Below are 22,535 nucleotides of genomic sequence, written 5' to 3'. Positions count from 1 at the left end.
AATTGGTTCTAAAGTTGTACAAATATATCTCTCAGTGTTTAAAATTAGCTTGATAACGGTCAAGCCTTTGACTCCGTGACACCAAGAGGAGGGAAATGCTGCCTGCTGCTCGCTTTCTGTAGTCCACACGTGACAGGAAGCCAATGTCAACCTGACTCCTGTTGACCAGGCAGCTGCTTTAACCCATAGCACTGTTATTCAACTCTATCTAGCTCCAGAAGAACAATGCGGTGCGTGGGTGGTAAGGGCACACGTAAACACCGTGAGCTGTGCTGGAGTTTCCGTGTGCCTTCAAATATGCAGGAGCAACAGTAATAAGGCGAAACGGCAGTACAACGAAGGTCAGAGTTTTCCTGCCTCACAAGAGAGAATCTTGTTTCTTGTTTGTTATTGGTTCAACTATGACCTCTGTAAGCTGTTTATTAGCAGCAATTGAACTTTATTTAAATACTACGCATTTACTCATGAAGCAAGTTTCAGCCTGCCGAATCATAAAATCATTCACTCTATAATAATAATAATTAAAAAGAGCTTGGATAGATTGTGCGAGAGCTTTAATGCTGTATGTAAAGTGTATGGACATAACAGACAAAACCATGACAGAAGGTGAGGATGAACGGCAACAAGGATAAATGCAGAAGCCAAGTGCAAGCACAAAAACCATACATACACTTTGTCCCACTTCTGGAATTTTTCCTTTAAAAAAGGGAAGAACATGCAGTAAAAATGTGCAGACCTCACACATTCTTCACGCCACACCTGCACATGCTTTTACAGAGCAAGCCGAGCTGCGGTGAAAAACAATGTGAGACCCCAATTCCACATTTTTTATTATTATCGTCATCAATTTTTACACATACAAGCATACCTGTAAGAATAATAAAAACCAAATATGAACATAAACCATCCACAATTTATGAACGTCATTGATATTATTTGCAGCCTCTTCATAATTATACTAATTATTACTATCATGGTAGCTAATTATTGGGGCTAAAAATAGCTTAGCCATGCTTAATGGTCTGTTTTTTCTTGTGTGCACTGATGTAGTCTGACTATGCATTATTCATTTATCTTGCCAGGGCCCTTTGTTCTGAATTTCACAATATATCCTCTGTAACTTTTTTCCCAGAACTGAGACCACAAAATCAAAACTTCCATTTAGGCCACTACACTTCACAGGCAGGAGAGAATTCAACTCCTTTTATGTGTTATTTTTATTGTTATGTCTAAGAAGCTGAAGTGAAAACAGTCATTTTGAATGGAAATGATGTCATAAGGAAATGTTAACATCTATTCATGGCTAAAGATGGGACTGTCAATAAGGCTTGCTCTAGTAGCAATTTACTCTAGATTGCAAACAGGTGTGTCGGAAGTGCTAGAGTCAGTCTTTTACATTATAAAGATGTAGGATGAAGCTACGAGCGACGGTTTATACCGTCTGAAACTCCACTCTCCTTAGCTTTGCATTGAAAGAAATTTGAACAGTAGACTTAAGATTCAACAAACAACAGCACAACTTGAAATATCATAATAATAATAATTAAAAATTTGACCTCATTTTTCTATATAGCACTGATTCACTAATTCACAGTAACCTCAGCATGCTTTATATTGTAAGCGAGGGACGCTACAATATTAGAAATAAATCCCAGCAATCACACGATCACGTGGCGACAGTGAGAAGGAAAAAAAATCATTTTTAATAGGAAAAACATCCAGGAGAACCAGGCTAAGGAACGTGGTAGCTACCAACCGTGGCCGGTTGGGTGCGATGTAAGTGTTTAGATAACTGCTAGCAGTTATCTAAACCAGTATCTAAACCAGTATCAAACCAGTATCTACCAGTATCATTTCTCTTCATAAAACTACTTATTGTTTCTTCTGTTTGCAAAAAGCTGCATAAAAAAGAGGGCTGAAGGCTGGAACAGATAGATGCTTAATCGGGAAATCAAAGCTAGCAAGAATACAGCCTTACAAGTGTTCGTAGTTCAACAGAGTCACTCTTTAGAGGTTTGCTCTCATTTAAGATCAAATCAAATACTCCATCAGTGAAATAAATATGGTCATATAGCACTACTCAGACATGGTTGCTACTGTGTTTGAAGGACTAACAGCTAGCTAACTATCATGCTAGCAAACTGTTGACGTTATCCTTTTTTTTGTCTTCTCTACGAAACTCCTTTCATGAAGCTTGCTAGCTTCGGACTGAACAATATAAGCTTTAAAGACTTGACACACCATGCAAATAAAACTCTTTTTGGACTCACCTATTCTTAATGCACTCATTCACAGATCATGTAATTTCAATGAATGAATTCGCAGCGTTTATTCTTCCAAACCAAGCTTGAATTCTTCAGATTTTTCTTATCTGAAACAGATATGACCAATCAGACCACTCGTAGCTCAAAACGGGCACAAGCAGTGACTATACAGTGACGAGGAAATACTAAAATAATACTGTTTTACCTCATAGCTAGGCGCTGCTCCGGGTCAATCGGCCCTCTGAAATGATTTCCCTCATCAGATGTGTTCCCAACTCTGCCAACAAGAGCTCAAACTGCCCCACTGGCACCTGAAAAATGTATGAATGCGGCCATGATACAGCTTCAACTCCTGGATCAAACTATGAAGTTCTCCCTGCTGCTGCCTTCTCTTGAGAGTTGGATGGACCCAGAATGTGTTCCTTCCTTTTGCTGCTTAGAAACATCACGACCATCGCTTGATACAGTTTTTTATTTTTTTCACGGTCTGTTTTTTGAGGAAAGCTTTTCCACAAAACCACAACAAGTTCGGATCCAAAAAATTCGGAATTTCGGGTTTGCTTTTTTTGCAATGCGCTTGATGTGTAACGGCCTTAAGACTCACATTTAAACTAACACTTACCATTGGCTGTTCATCATCTCCCATATTGTGATAACCATTCCCTCCTTAAATTAGTTTTACCACCTCAAAACATTTTTTTAGATTTACAGTTCACTGGCTATCAAAAGAATATGATTCAGTTAAAGCCTCGTCTCACGAAAACCATTTCCTGATGCATCTCACTCCAACACCAGACAGCACCTTGTGCATAATCGACATGCTAGTGACATAGTGACAAAACTGCATTGTTTACATGGAAATGACACCAGTCTGAACCAGTGTTGGTCAAGTTACTTGAAAAGAGTAATCAGTAACTAATTACTGAGTACTTCCCCAAAAAAGTAATCCCGTTACTTTACTGATTACTTATTTTCAAAAGTAATTAATTACTTAGTTACTTAGTTACTTTTTAAAAACACGATTTACAATCTGAATAGGTGATAAAGCGATAGATCTTTCAGCACAATTCTACTTTTTCTGCATAATTCATCATACAAAATGTAATCAAATGGAAAAGTCTCTTTTTAAAACTTGTTTTATTAGTTTTAATCTTTTAACTTTATGCATCAAGCAAAAATTTAATTATATTATATTTGTTTAATATTTAAACCTATTTTCTGCACATTCCAGCACATAAAATAAATATCTATCTATCTATCTATCTATCTATCTATCTATCTATCTATCTATCTATCTATCTATCTATCTATCTATATATATATATATATACAGTGGGGCAAAAAAGTATTTAGTCAGCCACCGATTGTGCAAGTTCCCCCACCTAAAATGATGACAGAGGTCAGTAATTTGCACCAGAGGTACACTTCAACTGTGAGAGACAGAATGTGAAAAAAAAAATCCATGAATCCACATGGTAGGATTTGTAAAGAATTTATTGGTAAATCAGGGTGGAAAATAAGTATTTGGTCAATAACAAAAATACAACTCAATACTTTGTAACATAACCTTTGTTGGCAATAACAGAGGTCAAACGTTTACTATAGGTCTTTACCAGGTTTGCACACACAGTAGCTGGTATTTTGGCCCATTCCTCCATGCAGATCTTCTCGAGAGCAGTGATGTTTTGGGGCTGTCGCCGAGCAACACGGACTTTCAAGTCCCGCCACAGATTTTCTATGGGGTTGAGGTCTGGAGACTGGCTAGGCCACTCCAGGACTTTCAAATGCTTCTTACGGAGCCACTCCTTTGTTGCCCGGGCGGTGTGTTTTGGATCATTGTCATGTTGGAAGACCCAGCCTCGTTTCATCTTCAAAGTTCTCACTGATGGAAGGAGGTTTTGGCTCAAAATCTCACGATACATGGCCCCATTCATTCTGTCCTTAACACGGATCAGTCGTCCTGTCCCCTTGGCAGAAAAACAGCCCCATAGCATGATGTTTCCACCCCCATGCTTCACAGTAGGTATGGTGTTCTTGGGATGCAATTCAGTATTCTTCTTCCTCCAAACACGACGAGTTGAGTTTATACCAAAAAGTTCTACTTTGGTTTCATCTGACCACATGACATTCTCCCAATCCTCTGCTGTGTCATCCATGTGCTCTCTGGCAAACTTCAGACGGGCCTGGACATGCACTGGCTTCAGCAGCGGAACACGTCTGGCACTGCGGGATTTGATTCCCTGCCGTTGTAGTGTGTTACTGATGGTGACCTTTGTTACTTTGGTCCCAGCTCTCTGCAGGTCATTCACCAGGTCCCCCCGTGTGGTTCTGGGATCTTTGCTCACCGTTCTCATGATCATTTTGACCCCACGGGATGAGATCTTGCGTGGAGCCCCAGATCGAGGGAGATTATCAGTGGTCTTGTATGTCTTCCATTTTCTGATGATTGCTCCCACAGTTGATTTTTTCACACCAAGCTGCTTGCCTATTGTAGATTCACTCTTCCCAGTCTGGTGCAGGTCTACAATACTTTTCCTGGTGTCCTTCGAAAGCTCTTTGGTCTTGGCCAAGGCGGAGTTTGGAGTCTGACTGTTTGAGGCTGTGGACAGGTGTCTTTTATACAGATGATGAGTTCAAACAGGTGCCATTCATACAGGTAACGAGTGGGGGACAGAAAAGCTTCTTAAAGAAGACGTTACAGGTCTGTGAGAGCCAGAGATTTTCCTTGTTTGAGGTGACCAAATACTTATTTTCCACCCTAATTTACGAATAAATTCTTTACAAATGTGAATTCATGGATTTTTTTTTCACATTCTGTCTCTCACAGTTGAAGTGTACCTCTGGTGCAAATTACTGACCTCTGTCATCATTTTAAGTGGGGGAACTTGCACAATCGGTGGCTGACTAAATACTTTTTTGCCCCATTGTGTATATATATATATATATAGATAGATTAAAAAAAAAACACCCAGCACGCCCCTGCGGGCGGTTTATCCTTCAAGCTCAGGTCCTCTACCAGAGGCCTGGGAGCTTGAGGGTCCTGCGCAGTATCTTAGCTGTTCCCAGGACTGCGCTCTTCTGGACAGAGATCTCCGATGTTATTCCCGGGATCTGCTGGAGCCACTCGCCTAGCTTGGGAGTCACCGCACCTAGTGCTCCGATTACCACGGGGACCACCGTTACCTTCACCCTCCACATCCTCTCGAGCTCTTCTCTGAGCCCTTGGTATTTCTCCAGCTTCTCGTGTTCCTTCTTCCTGATATTGCTGTCATTCGGAACCGCTACATCGATCACTACGGCCGTCTTCTTCTGTTTGTCTGTTTGTATATATATATATATTTGTGTTTACACTCACTCTTTCAAATAGATGCAAGTAACTAATGTTTTTGTCACTTTTTATGGAGTCAAACTTAAAGTAAGGTCAGTACTTCCACGCTCTAAACGCTGCATGCTCATACTCTCTCCTGCACTGGATATATTATCCATTGTTGACTGCACACAGCTGTTGTAACGAACGTCGCACTTGCTTAGGTCACTGTCATGAGACATTCTCGCAAAAAAATCACGGTTTTAGTAACACAGTAACGCAGCGTTCCTACGGGAAAGTAACGGTAATCTAATTACCGTTTTTGCAATAGTAATCCCTTACTTTACTCGTTACTTGAAAAAAGTAATTGGATTACAGTAACGCGTTACTTGTAACGCGTTACAAGTTACAAGTAACGTTACAAGTTGCGCGTTACTGCCCATCTCTGGTCTGGACACACCCACTCCCACACTGGGAGTGGGTGTGTCTGGTCTCAGCAACGCTCGTGCCCAATGAAAAGAAACCTCAACGTCAGCCCTGAATATAAGCATTGCTGTACAGGTTCATCAAATACATCAGCAAAATATATCCTGACTAAACAATCATGATGAATAGACATAGTTTGTTCCATGGTAGGGATGGGTATGGATACGATTTTCACGATTCCGATTCCATTTTCGATTCTGTTTAACGATTCGGTTCTTTATCGATTCTCTTATCGATTCTTTTTAAAAAAGGAGAACACTAAGGTCGATTAGCTTAGAACTTTGTTTTATATCTTCTCTTTGAACAAGATAGAAATTTAGGAGTAACATGGCCTTACAAAGAGATCCACAGCCTACGGCTCTTCAATGGAGTGTCACAGAGTCCCCAGGAAAAGAAATTGTAAATGTAAAATAATAAAATAAATATTCTTCTGTAGCAATAACAAAGTATAACATAAATTATTCTGTAACAATTGTAGCAAGAATATCCAGTAATGTCCCTGCCTACAATTAAACACATTCACTTACCAAAAATCGGGGGCATCTGTTGTGTGGCAAATAGATGCAAGCCTTTGACCACAAACTCGCGCTAACATAATATGCACTGTTAGTTGATTATTTACCTGCCGCATTAACGGGAGAGGACGCGCAAACGTTACCGCTGCTGCTGGGTTGAGATTCACGAGTCGAGCGGAATTAAAAACACGACATTCATTTAAGGTCATCGTGTGTTTTGTGAGCAAATGCTTTTGCATATTTGTAGTGTTTCCTCCCTTAAATGAAATATCTACTTTGCAAGTATTGCAAGTTGCCCTGTTGTCATCCGTTCTCGTAAAGTATAATCAAACTTCCTGCCAGGTACGTAGCAGGAATAACGCGGTGACGTTATTCGGGGCGACTGGAATCGATAAGGGAATCGTTTGCAAAAATGGCAAACAATTCCAAGGAATTGAAACAGTGGGAACCGGTTCTTGTTGAGAACCGGTTTTCAATACCTATCCCTGTTCCATGGTGTGCATAATCCTGCTACATGAATTAAGATTTAATGAGTTTGTAAGAGAGAGTTTCTAGTCTGCACAAGGATTGATTGAAACATCTAAGCAGACTAAAATAATTTAAGGTTTCTTTTTTTCTGGTCAACCAAATAGTTTCTGAAATTGTGGCGATTGGTCCACTTAAGAGGATATTCTTGATCCTCTTATCTACCCCTGACCAAAAGCTGCCCAAAATAAATGGAAAATTTGAACCAGAAGAAAACTTACTTTAGTGCTTGATGAGCCCAAACTCAATCTCAGTGCATCAAATAATTGTGCTGCAGCTGGTAACTCGAGGCATTGGTGACAGTCGTCAAAATAGCAACAGGTTATTTTTTAAATTCTTATCATGGTCATATTTTTCTAGGCTCTTTTTATTAAGTAGTGCCACCTATATGTGCCTTCAGTGTACGTTCTAGAGGGTTCTCCACACACAGCAGCTGGTAGCTCTGAACTCAAACAGAGGGCGTACTTTGTCTCTCCAACGCCATGTCCTGAAATATTCAAGAGCTCCAAGTTTATGAGACAGTTGCTGCCATCTGTGCCCCAGCGTTCAGTCCTCCCATCATGGCTGAACATACGGCCAGCATCAGAACAGATATCTATGAGAAGTATCAAAATAGATTCTTCACCCTTCTTCGTATTGCAAATCTCAGTATCCCCAATGGCACAAACAACACTCTTCATTTGCTCACACTTGCACACACACAGAAAGCCGTGCAAAATACCGCAACCGTAGAGTCAAAATTTCCATATCCATGAGAGAGGAAAGGAAAGGAGGAAACATTTACACAAGACTGCCTTGACACATTTGAAGAGCTCTTTTCTCTTAGATGTCTTTTTTACAATGTCATTGTGGAGCAACCAAGCTCCTGTGGGCTTACTGAGTTTCTTACTAAATGAGAGATTTCCTGAGACAAAAAAGCGGAGGAGGAAGGGTGCAATCAGTCCAGGTTTGTTCGAGGCAACATCACTTCCTTCCTTACCGTTAGGAGAGTGTCAGAGTGAGACATTCAGATGTGGTTTTCACCAAGCCCTTTCCCAGGACAGTAATGCAGAGTGATTCTAATGGTGTCATTCAAAGCAGCTGCTAAACGCCTTGCCTAAGCAATTCAAACCGCCTCCACAGACTGCAATACAGTCAACAAAGAACTTATCTTCCAAGTGAAACTATTCATCACTGAATGAGTTTGTGTGCTGAAAAAGTAGAGGGTATTTTGAAAAGACCTCAGACACCTGAATGGCCACTTTTCTTTTTGGAACCATTGTCACTGCATCACATTTTAATTCACCTGTTCTGGAGCAGCACTGCTAGTTCAATTCCACCTTAAAACAGCAATTCTGAGGGCCGATGTTCATGGGTGAGGTGAAAAGGCGCCACTGAAAATATCTGCATTTGAAATGAGCAACTCCAATTGAAGACATTTTGTGTAGGTCAGTGGCCCACACGCACCAAATAACCTTCGGCCCCGCTCATTTCCCTCACGCAAGAAAGGGGTCACTGCTCCATGACAGTCAAAGAACCTGCGATACAATGTGTTGCTTAATCACTTCTCTCCAAAGACAAACTCGAAATGTAGCTTCATTCAATGACCTGTTTATGTTACCATTTTACACAATATGACAATTAGTCTGGCAGTGCTCATAGAAATCCAACGTGTATAACAAAGTGAACAATAGCCAACTGGAGCGTATTTCAACAACTCTATAAATGGAAAATGGTATCTGCGCTGTTTTAGAGGAAACGTGGAAAATCGGGCCTTTTTAAGTGAAAGTCCAAAAAGAAAGACTGTTAATAGAAATTGCAGTGGGACCACTGATAAGAACCAGTCAACACTGGCCAATCAACATTTCCTTTCACTGTGTTTTCTCAAGAGCAGGAGCCCCGATGCATTAAACACACCACCAAAGAGTCTGCATCTCAAGTTTAGTAACGTGTGTCTTGGAAAGGATAGCATGTGTAAGATGATACGTGGAAGACACAGCTCTGGAATGTCCGTGTGTGAATTTGTGTGCTAGCGCCTGCGGAAGGGAGGGGGTCGTCCTTCAATGAAGTTAGCTGGTGTTGTTTAGGCCTGTGTTTACGTAACCTACTGTATGTGGTCAAGTGAGAACAATGGCACGCAGGCCTCCAAAATGACAACCTAAGACAAAGTGTCAGCAACGCTACGAAAAAGCGACTCAATGCAACTAAAAGTCCTTTTATATTTAGTGAAAAATGGAGGCAAACGTGTCTGTGTGGCTGATGACTCGACCAAGCTGCGTGTTTTTCAAAGCAGATTAAAGAGCAGGACAGGAAGGGCCAGGTTTAAGGAAACAGGAAAACTGATGCAAGGAAATGAACGACGTCACCAGACAGCCCACTGCAGTCTACGATCAAGTAAAATCCAGACACAGCGCAAGTATGGATTCTTTGCTCAAGTCACCAATGAAACTTGTACTTTTGACAGGTACGTGAGCTAATTTATACTCGACGGGTACCAGATGTCTTACTGGGAGACTGTTTTAAATGTATGTCCCTCAGAGGGGTCCGCATTATCAAGTATTATTAGTTTGGAAAGGTGGTTTTGTTTAACATAAATTTTCTCTTCAACTTTATTTCTTTTGGGGGGGTTTAACCGGTTTTTGACAGGTACGTGTTGCTTTTCGGTTTAGTTGAAGTTTGATGGATTGCATGACTGACTCTGCAACTTTTAGGAATTTGGAGGTTAACATGTTTTGTTTTTTATATAATCACACGTCTTCAGGAAGGTTTGGAATAATAATGTTGTGGTGTAATTAAAACATACACAGTGTGTCTCTTGTGTCTACGCAGCGTGGCTCTCGAGTCTGATGGGCCCATGCGTCCCCTCTGACATTTGTGTTTCTTGTCACACACTTGCAACATGTAAGACCTTGAATGGATCAAACAAGGCCTGCTACTGTAATCACGGATACACCGGAGACGGAACGACATTTTGCAATGGTGACTACACGCACGCATACACAAATCAACCTTTATATTAAAGAGCACACGCAGCGAGACTGTGGAAGCCTCGACTATTTTAGGAAGCCTTTGTTGCTGTGACTGCGTGTCGTAAACAACAGTATTAGGCCTACGTTTTGAAACAAGCGGGCTAATTGAACATTTTTAGAACATTACACTTGACGGAGCAGAGCATAGATGTGAGGCGTTAAAAATATAACTCTGGGTGGGTTAAAGCTTCTTATGACGGCTCTCGATGGCAAAAACGTTTGTGTCAAAACTTAATGAGGAACAAGGCACTGCTATGGTCATATTATCAGTATAAATCACTGTGACTTGTGCAGCTTTTCTCTTCTGGAACCATTTATCTCTGATTATCTCAAAATAGTCCACAGACATGAAGCAAATTAGCGACCTAAGGATGCTCGTGTGCAAGCAAACAAGATTTATTATTGTAATTCAGCTTAACTCTGGCCAGTTTAGAAAACGTAGGCAAAAGGAATGGCTGAAAAAAACTTAAGGTCTGTGTAAGTCATTTGAAGTTAGTTTTCTCGTGTTTGTTTGTGTATGATCGACTCGCTGTGCTGGCTTAAAACAGCTAAAGTTAGGGGGGAGGTTTTTTAGAGTTTTCTTGCCTAAAAAGTTGCCACAGAGTTATTCACCAAGGGAACAGTGTGAAGTGGAACATACGTCCAGATACAGCTTTATTAGAAGGATTTTAATGGCCTGCATCGCCTACAGTCGGCATTGTTAGTCCTGTTATGTTTCTGGGCTGTTTAGAATTCCTGGAACCCCTTTGGTTTCCTGGCCAAATCTGACCACAATCACCGCTTACATAGCCCAAGGGCCAAAAGTAAATGAAAATGTTAGAGGGGTTTTTTTTGTTGTTAAGGTTACACTGAAGCCAGAGACGTAAAATTAGGACAATATTAACTAGCAAGAGCATTTCAGACTGTGTCTGCTCATGCTTTATTAAATCTGCATTTTTACCAAAACTGTTTGGAAAATTCACATGAAACAAACAACAATTGTAGATTTCACACAAACAGGAAGAAAAGGGTCATCTTTAACTTTTAAGAAGTAAGTGATGATAGGAGGGTAAAATGGATCCATAAAAACAGGACATTCAAGTGAATCATGAAGTATGTGGGTGAAAAGTCTGTGAGGATGACAGATAAAGGATCACATGTGCTATGGGAGTATTTCCTCTCTGACTATGGTCACCTTTCTCGCTGAAGCAGAGGATTTCCCTTACCGGACAGATTGTGTGCCAAAGGTACAGAGGAGAGGAAGAGCAGAGTGTCCATCATACGTCGACAAGTAAAAACAACAGTGGAAAGTCTTAGCAGGTCCTTGTCAACAAGGGGCGGAAGGTGTGTTTGGAAGTAAAAAAAAAAGCTGGAACAGCATTTTCTATAATGAAGCAGCATCTTCAGCAGTGCTCGGTTAGCCTGGAAAGCAAAATATTTTAGGTAATTTGACTTCCATGAAATCAAACACAGGCAAACAACTGCAAATCAGTCACAAATGTGAACTATTTAAACTGCGTGCAAGTTACACCCAGCCAAGGCTTTAATCAAAAGAAGACTAACATCTCTGAGCTTCATCAGCTCATCCACACCACAGCCTTCAGGATCACGATCACATTTGGGCATTCCTGAAACAGCAATCATGGATCAAACTTCAGAGTGTACTTGTGTTAACATGCGCTCAAAGTAACTCAACAACAATGATACTAAAAAGGATCTGGGAAGATGTTATGTCGAGTTTTATGGTTTAATATATAAATTGATATGAAAAATGGGTTGCTTTTTTCTCTCCATCCAGTACAATTTCAACAAATTTAGGGGCAAATGCATAAGTTCAAGTTGGTTCTTGAAATTTCCAAAAATGCTGTCTTTGTAGTAATTTTTGTATTATTTTTGTGACATTTTGAGTCAAAAACTTAGAGAACACTTTGCATAGCATATGGTTAATCATGGAGGATTAAATTAAGATTTCATTTTCAAAAAGTAACTGAGTCTGAGTATTTCAGTGATTTTTAAATTAATGCTGCACATTCAAAGAAGAACTGATTTATTGTTGATTCATTTCTCATTAGAGTAAAATGCATTTCAGCCTCAACACAAACCTGGACAGGAAATGAATCTGCTGAGACAAGATGGAAATATGATATTGTAACAGTTTAAGAATAAAAAGTAGCCTTTTTCAAAATGCTGTAACTTTTAATTTGTAAAAAAACAAACAAAAAAACATGAATTTTAATGCAAAGCAAAAATGCAAACTACATCAAACTCCTTTCATCTTTGTTCTAGGTCATCTGTTAACCAGCTGGTTTACCCACTCCATGAGTAACAGAGTAACAAGCTGAATCTACTTTGCTTATTGAGGATGAAAGATTTTGAGCTCATTTTAGCGTTTGTATTTCCATTTCCTCACCACAGATGATGACGAGTGCCAGAACGTGACTAATATCTGTGGGGACAGGGGCCAGTGTACCAACACAGTGGGCAGCTACTACTGTAAATGTGTCTCTGGATACAAATCGACAGGACGGGACGAGTTCCTGCCCAACGATGGCACTGACTGCATCGGTAACGTCTGGTTGACCTGTTCAGGATTTAAATATACCAAACTTTGTTTTGATCAGTATCATAAAGAGTTATAAAGAGTTATAAAGTTTAACGAGGTCGTGAGAATGAGTTATCAATGTGTAACATGCGTGCAAGAACTGCTGGTCACATATTTGTATTTAAAAAAACCAACCAATTCTTATTTTGAGGTAGGAATGCTGCCTAGACAAACATCTGTAACTGCATTAACTTTGTCAGCGAGCAGCCAACGTAAGGGAACATCAAACTGCTTTGCTTTAATTGAAGCTGAACTCTTCATTTGCATCTTTCAGATATTGATGAGTGCGAGTCAGAACAGGTCTGTGGACCAAACTCAGACTGCCATAATACAAATGGATCTTTCAATTGCACCTGTCAGCGTGATTACATCCTGACTTCAGGCCCTAAGCACTTTCATCCAGAGAGCAAAGTTAGATGTAAAGGTCGGTATGAGGATGGAAGAGCACACACACACACACACACACACACACACACACACACACACACACACACACACACACACACACACACACTGATCCTTACATTCAAGGACATACATCTTTTTTCATCTTTCTTTTTTTTTACTTGCTTTTACACATCTACACACAACCCAGACACATCCATTATTGTGTGTGTGTGTGTGTGTGTGTGTGTGCACTGTTCGCTCGATGCAATACACCGAGTGAACAGTGCAATACTGAATTGTTTGATGTTTTAAGTAAAGTTGATGATAAAGAGAGCTGCTGTTTTTTTCTAAATGAAAGGCAGACTGGCCAAGTCATGGTAGTGAATTAAAGATGCGCTTTTGCAAACTGTTTGTTTTCCAGAGCATCCCCAGAAATACTGCCATGACAACACCGGCTGCGTGACGCAGGTTGTCAATAGAACATTGGAATCTGTGAGTACTCCTTTCTCACAATTTTAACCAAACGGGGTAAAAAAGAAAGGATAAGATGATGCTGCCCTCTGTTGGCGAGAAGGAAGACAAACAGAGGGTGGAATAGGAAAACGGCTGAAATGACTCGAGATTGTATGATAACAAGGATATGCAACACCAGCCGCTATGATCCAAACACAACCTGCAGTTTCAATCAGCAGTTTCGGTTTGGAGTCCTGCCCCCTACTGGAGAGTAAAGTTATAGCAGGACCAGTTAATGGATGTCATGTAGCACATTTTGTGTTCCTTGTTACAGGAGAATGGGAGAGATTTAATTAGCGTGTGGTTAGGTGATGATTTATGTAAAACTGGCTCACTAACGTGATAATGAAGCTGAGTGTAATCCGTCGTTCATGAACTGATGTTTATAAAGAAAAGCAAAAAATAAAATAAAAATAATTCTGAAGGTCATATTTGGGGATTTACTGCATGCAGCTGTGATTAGTTTGAAGTTAAGAGGAGTACGTGAAAATTTTTTAGCATCTTTTCAAGTAGTAAAAACACTTGACACAATTGCCGCCTTTTGTAGAGAGTCTTCACGTGATTAGATATGTGCACACGTGTGAATAGGATGAATAGGATATGTCACGTTTTCATGTAAAGTTTGGTCGTTTCACAGCTGTGATCCAAAAAAACATAACAAGGACATCTATCAATCTAAACATTTCTCCGCCACCAGATGAGCAACCTCACGGAGCCCCAAAGTCTACTGAAAGAAATTGCCAAGCAGACATCTGGTGAACTTACTTCAGTGGAAGTGATTGCATATGTTGAGGCCTTGAGTAGATCCGCATCAACACTGGGTGCCGCGGAGAAGGATTACGCTGTCAAACCATCTGCCATCAACTCAACTCTCTCAGTAATCTTTGTTTACCATTCTTGTTTCTCAGTCAACAGTTGGAAGTCTGCCTGAAGTGCAGCTATGCTTTGAACTGGTTTAAGAAAAAGTGGCACTGGTTGCAGCCCATTGCCTTCTTAACAGTTACGCCTTGGAGATACTATTACTTTCTGCTAATGTGTCATTTTTATTATTAGCACTTATTATTTTGTTGTTGTCCCAAAGCTGACAGCAAAATTACCCATTAACCAATAATTTTTTAAACACAGTGTAGCTGCTGCTTGTATTTAATGAAAGGCCAAAAACAGCCAAACTGATGTAAACATCCCATTCTAATCATACCTAATTGGAAGCATATTGCAGTGCAGACATAACATGCATTACATGCTATATTATTGTGCACATGTTATACTCGAAGCAAATCTTTTCAAACAGAAATTAGTAAATGCAGTAAACAACCTGGTGGAGAAGGATGAACTGGTGGCTTGGACCAGAATGAAAGAAGAACGTCGTGAGCATACCATCACCAAGCTGCTGCATGTTGTTGAAGAAAGCGCTCTGTCTTTGGCCAGCAATTACAAAACTCCAACAGAGCTTGAAATCAAAGCTACAGATATGGGTGAGGCTTTCAGTTAATTGTCACTGTGATGCATTTAATTCCTTTATTTGCTTTAAAACCAGACAGGGCGCTCCTACGTTTGCTTAGAAGTTTCACTGTTTAAAAAAAATCATCTGTAAACATAAATGAATGCCATGAATTAATTCACCCTAAAATTCAATGAGCGGTTCAAAAACACAGAAAAAAATTACTAAAGGTATCAAAATACACAAAAGGCAGTTATGAAAAAAATAATATGAATTTTAATACAGCATATGTATTAATTAGATATGGTAGTATAATAGTAGGTGTTGCCCGTTATTATTATTTTATTTGAATTTTCAGTCGGTCATCAAATTATTTAAATACTATTTATTTATAATTTTGAACCTCATGGCTTCATTTCACTGTTTTATTTTCGAGAAAGTGAAACTTCACCCTCGTGCAATGTTGAATATTTTTTGGGGGGTACGGGTTCTTTTTTATTTATTTATTTAATATCTGTCCTCCTTTTGTGTGCTTGTTGTTGCTTTGGATCTGTCTCCTTTTTTCTGTTTCAGCAGAGAGCTATTCTTCCAAGTCGTAATCTCTTTTTAGAGCCAAATAACATTTTCATCCACTTTAGCTTTTAGTTTCTTCTTTTCTGTGTCCCAAATAGCTTTCCTTACAGTGTGTTATGATTTGGTTTATTTTGATTGGTGTTTGAACAGCAGTGATAGTTACAGTGTGCCTGATAAGACTCAGTAACTATCACTGGGCTCAGCTCTCCAGTTTGGCGAGGCTTTGAAATGGAGAGGGTTATCCCTGACCTCTTTTTTTTTTTTATCCTCAACCGCAGAAGTGAAACTCTTCACCTTCGAGGCTCATCACACAAAAGCCAAACTGTCTGCTTCCATGGGAGGAGATCATATAAATCTAACACTGAAAGTGAGACCAGAAGAAGACCGAAACGGTAAAGTAGCTTAAAGCCTAAAAGGAAAATCAGATGCAATCTGTGCCAAAAAGAAAAGTTTGTATAAATTTTTTTTTTCCTCAGGAAGCGTGTCAGTGGTGTTTGTGCGATATGACAGCATCAGTGACATCCTGAAGCCGAGCAGCGACCCAGGTGTCACTGACTACTCGCGGTATGCAGGGACGGGGGAAATCACTGTCAACTCCCAAGTCATTGCAGCAGCCGTCAAACCTGCTGACGTTTACCAACTTGACCATGTCACCTTCACTCTGAGACACAGTGAGGTACAGACTGCACAGAGTGCTGAGGCAGGCTACATTGTTTGCTTTTTTACTTCTGCATTTGTAGAATGTAATGTCAAAACATATACTGTTTCAGAAAGTCGCTGCTCCTCTACACATGACTGCAGCTTTTCTTAAGGGAAGCGATTACTAGAGATTTTCATTCATTTTTATTCTCTATATAAATTCAGTCTAATCCTTTTGCTCAATTTGATCAGGGTAAATTAAGAGCAGCGATTCAAAATAGTTTATGTTACTCAAGGTTTTTCATTTCGAAGCGTCGTGTGATAAACAAGCTAAATACGGCGTTAAAAACAAACATTGCTGCTCACTTTTGTGCCACTTTAAACTTACAGCTAAACTTTCTATTCTGCAAACGAGTCATTTATCAACATTAGCTAATAGGATCTTGTTCAGTTCTCTCGTCAGTATCTCATCATATATATCCTTGTCAGACTGGGGCGTTGTGCTTTTGTTGTGAGAAATAGCTTCCTCAGTCCCAGATTGGGTCTGGCAGTAACCTGATAACTGCTAGAGTTTCCATTAAAGTCAAATTTGAACAAACTCACATGGGAGGAACAGTTAGCGCTTTGTGTAAAGTTTTTATGAAATTTTAAGATTTCGCACCGTGTATTTCGGCAATGACCTTTCATTTAAAGGGAATAGCTGAGGAAACGTGACGAGATTATGGAAAAACGTGGGTAATGAGATAAACAGCCCTAAAAATTAATGTACTGGTGTTTTCTTTTAGGATAATTAAAATGTATGAAAAAGTAAAATCATTATTTTTGTTGCTCCCTTGAGTATTAAGGCTAACAAAGGATGAGTTGATTTATTTTCGAGCCGTGAAAATTCTCTGTGAACTGCCTTCTTTGAAGAGCAACAATCAATAATTTGGGCCCCTTTTTTGTGCAGATACTTTTTACTACTGAAGCAGATTTTTTTTTCTCCTGTGATGCACGGGATGCTTTTTTCTTGCCTGCACCTTTTAAGTTTTTAAGTAAGGACTTTGAGAGTATAAAATACACAATTTTAAACGTTGATATACAAACATATTGTCCTGGTATTTTCTTTTAGGATCATTAAAACATATAAAAAAAAGTAAAATCATTATATCAATATATTATATCATTGTAAAATATATATATTTGATACATAATCATTTAGAATAGGCCCAGTGAGCCCAGCAAAAAAGCTCATGTGCCAGTGATTAATGATCTTCCCATTACATTTATTTTCTGTGCTCTTGCATGTCAATGGCAATATTAACATGAAAACTTGGAAAAAGCAAAGCTCATAAATAGTGTTAGAATCAATAACAGAACAACAGACCTTCGATGGGCTGTGATGATTTCTCACAGCTGTTTTGATGAGACCAGCTCTGGGATCAGTTTAAGCCCCTATTGATTTGTTATCCCAAAGCAGCGAGCTGCAAAAACTAATAATAACTCCACAGTTAACAGTCTTTGTTCCTCTCCATCCCCTGAAGCCCATAGACACTAAAGCTGATGTGACGAAGTGCGCCTTCTGGGAGTACGAGGCGGATAGCCTGCAGGGCCGGTGGGCCACTCACGGCTGCAAGACAGTCCACGTCAACAACAATGCGACCACTTGCTCCTGCAATCACCTCACACACTTTGCTATCCTCATGTCCTCTGGGCGAGCCAACGTGAGTGAGCATACACTAAATTACAACAGTGAAATATGGAGCAAGATCAAGGAGTTTTTTAACAGCTTTTTTCACCAATGTTTCCACGGTTACTGAGGGAGAAATTTCATTTCATGCAAAATAAACACTATGTTGTCTTGTTTTTAAGTCATATATTATTTGCTTGGTGGACAATTAGTCGCCTGTTAGCTGAGAAATTTAAATATGTGGATTTATCTGTGAAGATGATGGAAATTTCTACTAAATATTTTGAAAGCGCTGCTTTGTTTACAGTAGAAAGATAAAAAATCAACTAAAGCCAAATGCAGAGGAAGTCTGAACAGGTCCTAGAGGCAAGGTGACTCAGTGCACATGTTTGGCATCTATAAGAGTTATCCACCCACTACTTTTTGAAACCTTCTCTCACTTTATTGTTGGTTTCAATTCCAATTTAAATTGTTTGGTGAATTTCACACCAACAACGAGGAAGTTACTTTTTTTTAAACTGACAACAAACCACTTGCCTATAATATTTGGACCAGTATCGCCCCAGAACGTCTCCAAGCACAACATGCTGCTGTAACCCCAGCCTGTGCCTATGTTATGCCAAATGATTCCAAGCAGAAAAGACAACAACTCGGCGCTCCATGAAACTGTGAATGAAACGCCTCCCTTTCCATTCGCTTCTCAGCTGGTGGCCCACTATACCATCCTGACCCGGATCACCCAGCTGGGAATGATCATCTCGCTCATCTGTTTGTTCATGTGCATCTTCACCTTCTGGTTCTTCAGTGAAATTCAGAGCACCAGAACCACCATCCACAAGAACCTGTGCTGTAGCCTCTTCATGGCCGAATTCATCTTCCTGATAGGAATCAACATGTACACGCATAAGGTGAGGATGCCCTTGACGTAGTGAAACGTGAAATATCATGAAATATTGTCCGTTTGTCAGCTTTAAATCTGGTGTAAATCTGTTCTTATTCGACTTGCAGATAATTTACTTTATGAAAATGAAAATAGAAAGTAACAGTACATCTCAACATACACATTGAATAAAGATTGCAAAATACACTTAGAGTATATGAATACTGTACCACTTTTTTAACACAGTTTTATTTAAACTAAAATTGTAAAATCTCTGTCTTTCTCTCTCCCGTCTGTTTCTTGGCAGCTTTTCTGCTCTGTGATTGCAGGGCTGCTGCACTACTTCTTCCTTGCGGCCTTTGCCTGGATGTGCATCGAGGGCATCCATCTGTACTTAATAGTGGTTGGCGTCATCTACAACAAAGGCTTTCTGCACCGTAACTTTTATATTTTCGGCTATGGAAGCCCAGCGGTAGTGGTGGCCATTTCCGCAACACTAGGCTCCAAGTATTATGGCACAGATAAAGTGTAAGCTGACAATATTTGCAGCTTTTTTATATATATGTATGTGTGGATAGACAAAGGGTCGTAAAATGACTTCTTCATTTTTCAAACTCATTCAGGAAGCAAGATAAACAAGTTACATTAATTATAAGTACAAGGGGACATAGATTAAATTTGGCCTGGAGGGACATGAAGGAAGTTGAAGATGGTTGTGCCGTGGGGCAGAAAATAAATTCTGAAATGTTTTGGGTACCACAGAGAGCTTGATAAAAAAAACCCTAAAATAGTAGCCCTGTTGTTTATTAGTGTAAAATGCTATTACAAAAGACAAGAGATAAGTTATGCAAAAGACGCGTTGATTGCTTTTTTTAGGGGGTTTTAGGGGTTTTATCCTAAGATAAGAAAGCTTATGTACAGTATTATTATAATTAACATCAGGGAATTTTACACTAAGGTGGAAATCATAATTTGCTAAAATATGAATCAAATGTATTAAAATGTTATTAAATATTATTCCATCATAGGTGTTGGCTCAGCACAGAAAACCACTTCATATGGAGCTTCATCGGACCTGCATGTTTGATCATCCTGGTAAAATCATACATCATGACTCATGAATGTGTTCAAATAAGCAAGTAAAGTAATTTTTTTTAATAACAGATATTCATTTGATTGTTGTTTTTCCACTAAAGGTTAATCTCTTGGCTTTTGGAGTAATCATCTATAAGGTATACCGGCATACTGCTGTGAAAAAGCCTGAAATCAGCCACTATGAAAACATCAGGTAGGATTATCTTTACTCCCGTTGAGTAAGTTGGAAAAAAGAAGGGGAAAAAAAAGAAAGTCAAGTTGTAGGTTCCTTATCTGGTGGATTATTAGGGTATCATGTGGTGCCTTTGCAGAATTAAATTACAGCTGAGTTCTTTGTTGATTGAGAAAGGAGCTTAGCCATGTGCAGGGTGTTTAAATCGGTGCTATCTCCCTCTCAGGTCCTGTGCCCGTGGTGCCTTGGCTCTGCTGTTTGTGCTCGGTGCCACCTGGACGTTTGGAGTCTTGCACATTCTCAATGAGACAACCCTCACTGCCTATTTGTTCACCATCACCAACGCCTTCCAAGGGATGTTCATTTTCATCTTCCTCTGTGTGCTGTCCAGAAAGGTAACATCAGCTTTTTGGGTTTTTTGCTTTTTGCTTTTTTGAATCAAATAGAACAAATAGACCCCAACAAAACACATTTTATATAGTCAACTGAGAATATTAAGGCGAAGATATTAAGGCTATATGAAAAAAGAAACCTGTGTGTGAGCAAATGTGCATTTTGGATTAGGATTTAAGCATCCGAATATGCTCAGTTTGTTTGGGTTTGCCATGTTTTCTCTCTCCCCAGGTGGTCAGATTGATGCATAAATCTTTCCCTATCAAACATTTAATGAACTGACTGAAACTTTTCCTGTTAGTGTTTTGACAGGTCACAAACTAGTATACTTGTGAAATATATAAATTAGAGTTAAAAGTACAAAATATCCAAGTGAAGGTTTATAAATGTATGAAAACCCTGTAAATATGTTAACAACACTGGCACAGCTCACCACTGTATGGATTAAACATACATTGTATTATATCTAAAGCATATTTCTGTTGTGTGTGTGTGTCTTTTCAGATTCAAGACGAATACTACAGGCTTTTCAAAAATGTCCCCTGTTGTTTTGAATGCCTAAGATGAATTAATGCAGCCAAAGCCAGACCATCTGCACTTGTATAATAATAGTCTATAGTACAGCTTTTTAATATCCTGTGACTCGTGCTTCCACTTTTGGGAAAAATGGTGTGGGAGGATTTTAGTACAGATGTCTAATAAATTAGAACATGTAGCAGTGGTAGTTTCAAATGTCTTGTTTGCTTTTTAACAGACTGGAATCATAATTATGCAGCACACTTTTTGTTTGATTGTTTGTTTTGTTCCATAAAGTACATAAAAAGCCAAACAATTGCATTGCCTTTTACACAAAAGCAATTCTTATGAGAGTAACAATAGAATAAAAATAGTTTGCATATGTTCAGTTTAATTGAGTACCTTTACCTTAGTGCCTTTATAAGCATTACACTCCAAATAATCAATGCCGTGTCCGTCTTTGTTCTCATCTTTTGTTTGAAATTGATTGTAAATTATTAAAATAAATGTGTCAAAGCAAAACTTCTCTGTTGCCCATTTCTTTTAAACCGAAATGCAAAATAATCATTGGGCTTGGTTAATGCATTCATCAGCCTTCTTTGCTAAATAAACACACTGGTAAGTGGACAGGAAGTCCAACATGAATGGCTGTGTGTCCTGTCCATGCGCCACAGTAACAATTGGATAGGCCAATGGCCCCATCTAGTGGAGATTATCAGGCACACTCGTTCTTCCATAAACTCAGAGTATTTTTGCATTATTTATCTGCATGTTAAGAAAAAAAAATGTTGTAATGAATTAATATGTGTTATCTCCTCAGCACACAGCATTCCTTAACTATCTGTCTCCTAGGCTGTGGGATCTTTTAATGAGGTTAAGAAACGTCAGCCTGGGGTCTAGCAATTAAACACATTTACCAAAAATTTCATTATTGTCTTCATGCTAGTACATTTGCATATGTCATGACTCTACTAATAAACTGAACCTCAAACTTTTGAGTGAAACAAACGAAAGTGCTCTATTTTATAGAGCCAGGAAACGCTCTCATGCTGCTCGTTCATTTCAGAAGTGGGGAGGGAACACTGTATATTGCGTTAATTATTAATGTATAGGACACATTTATTGATTGGAGGGTGCTAGCAAGATATATCCTACAATACCTATATTACTGAACAAACAAGAAAGCAGTGTGTGTCTACTACAGCCACCCAACAGTCCTCAGACTATCTGAGAAACTGTATGTCATTATTAAAAAGAGCATGTGGTAATCTCTGGGGCTGCATAATAAAGCACAGGTGAAAGTGAAAAAAAAAAACAGCAGTTCCTTAATTAAAGGAAGTATAGTAGGGCGAGTTTTTTCATCTTTATTTATTTATTTATTTAATGAAATAATAAATAACCATCTAAAATGGTAAAGGTGCTCTCACTGGTGACACAGTAGGCACTGCCCTGGGAAACGTATAAGTACACATCAGGTTTGTGTTTATTTGTTTCACACATGGTTCAACAGAATTTCGTTTCCGACACGCAAACATCATTCCCATTAATATAGCACTGCACCCATGAATGGA

General features: G+C 39.2%; 1 protein-coding gene across 1 annotated transcript; it reads left to right on the top strand.

The window, feature by feature from the left end:
• Window positions 1–9,429: 9,429 nt before the first annotated feature.
• Window positions 9,430–21,486, top strand: adgrl4 (adhesion G protein-coupled receptor L4). The gene is made up of 16 exons (XM_004561480.4): window positions 9,430–9,540; window positions 9,906–10,055; window positions 12,500–12,649; window positions 12,961–13,110; window positions 13,495–13,565; window positions 14,284–14,463; window positions 14,878–15,061; window positions 15,879–15,992; window positions 16,077–16,276; window positions 17,763–17,942; window positions 18,613–18,816; window positions 19,096–19,316; window positions 19,817–19,883; window positions 19,985–20,076; window positions 20,282–20,450; window positions 20,953–21,486. Exons 1-16 carry the CDS (start codon window positions 9,495–9,497, stop codon window positions 21,013–21,015), a joined length of 2,241 nt encoding a protein of 746 aa, XP_004561537.3. The 5' UTR covers window positions 9,430–9,494; the 3' UTR covers window positions 21,016–21,486.
• The last annotated feature ends 1,049 nt before the right edge of the window (window positions 21,487–22,535 follow it).

The sequence above is a fragment of the Maylandia zebra genome, linkage group LG15, assembly GCF_041146795.1.
Source record: "Maylandia zebra isolate NMK-2024a linkage group LG15, Mzebra_GT3a, whole genome shotgun sequence".
Lineage (NCBI taxonomy): Eukaryota > Metazoa > Chordata > Actinopteri > Cichliformes > Cichlidae > Maylandia > Maylandia zebra.
The sequence above is the reverse complement of the archived record's forward strand: the minus strand, read 5'-3'. Positions and strand labels throughout refer to the sequence as shown.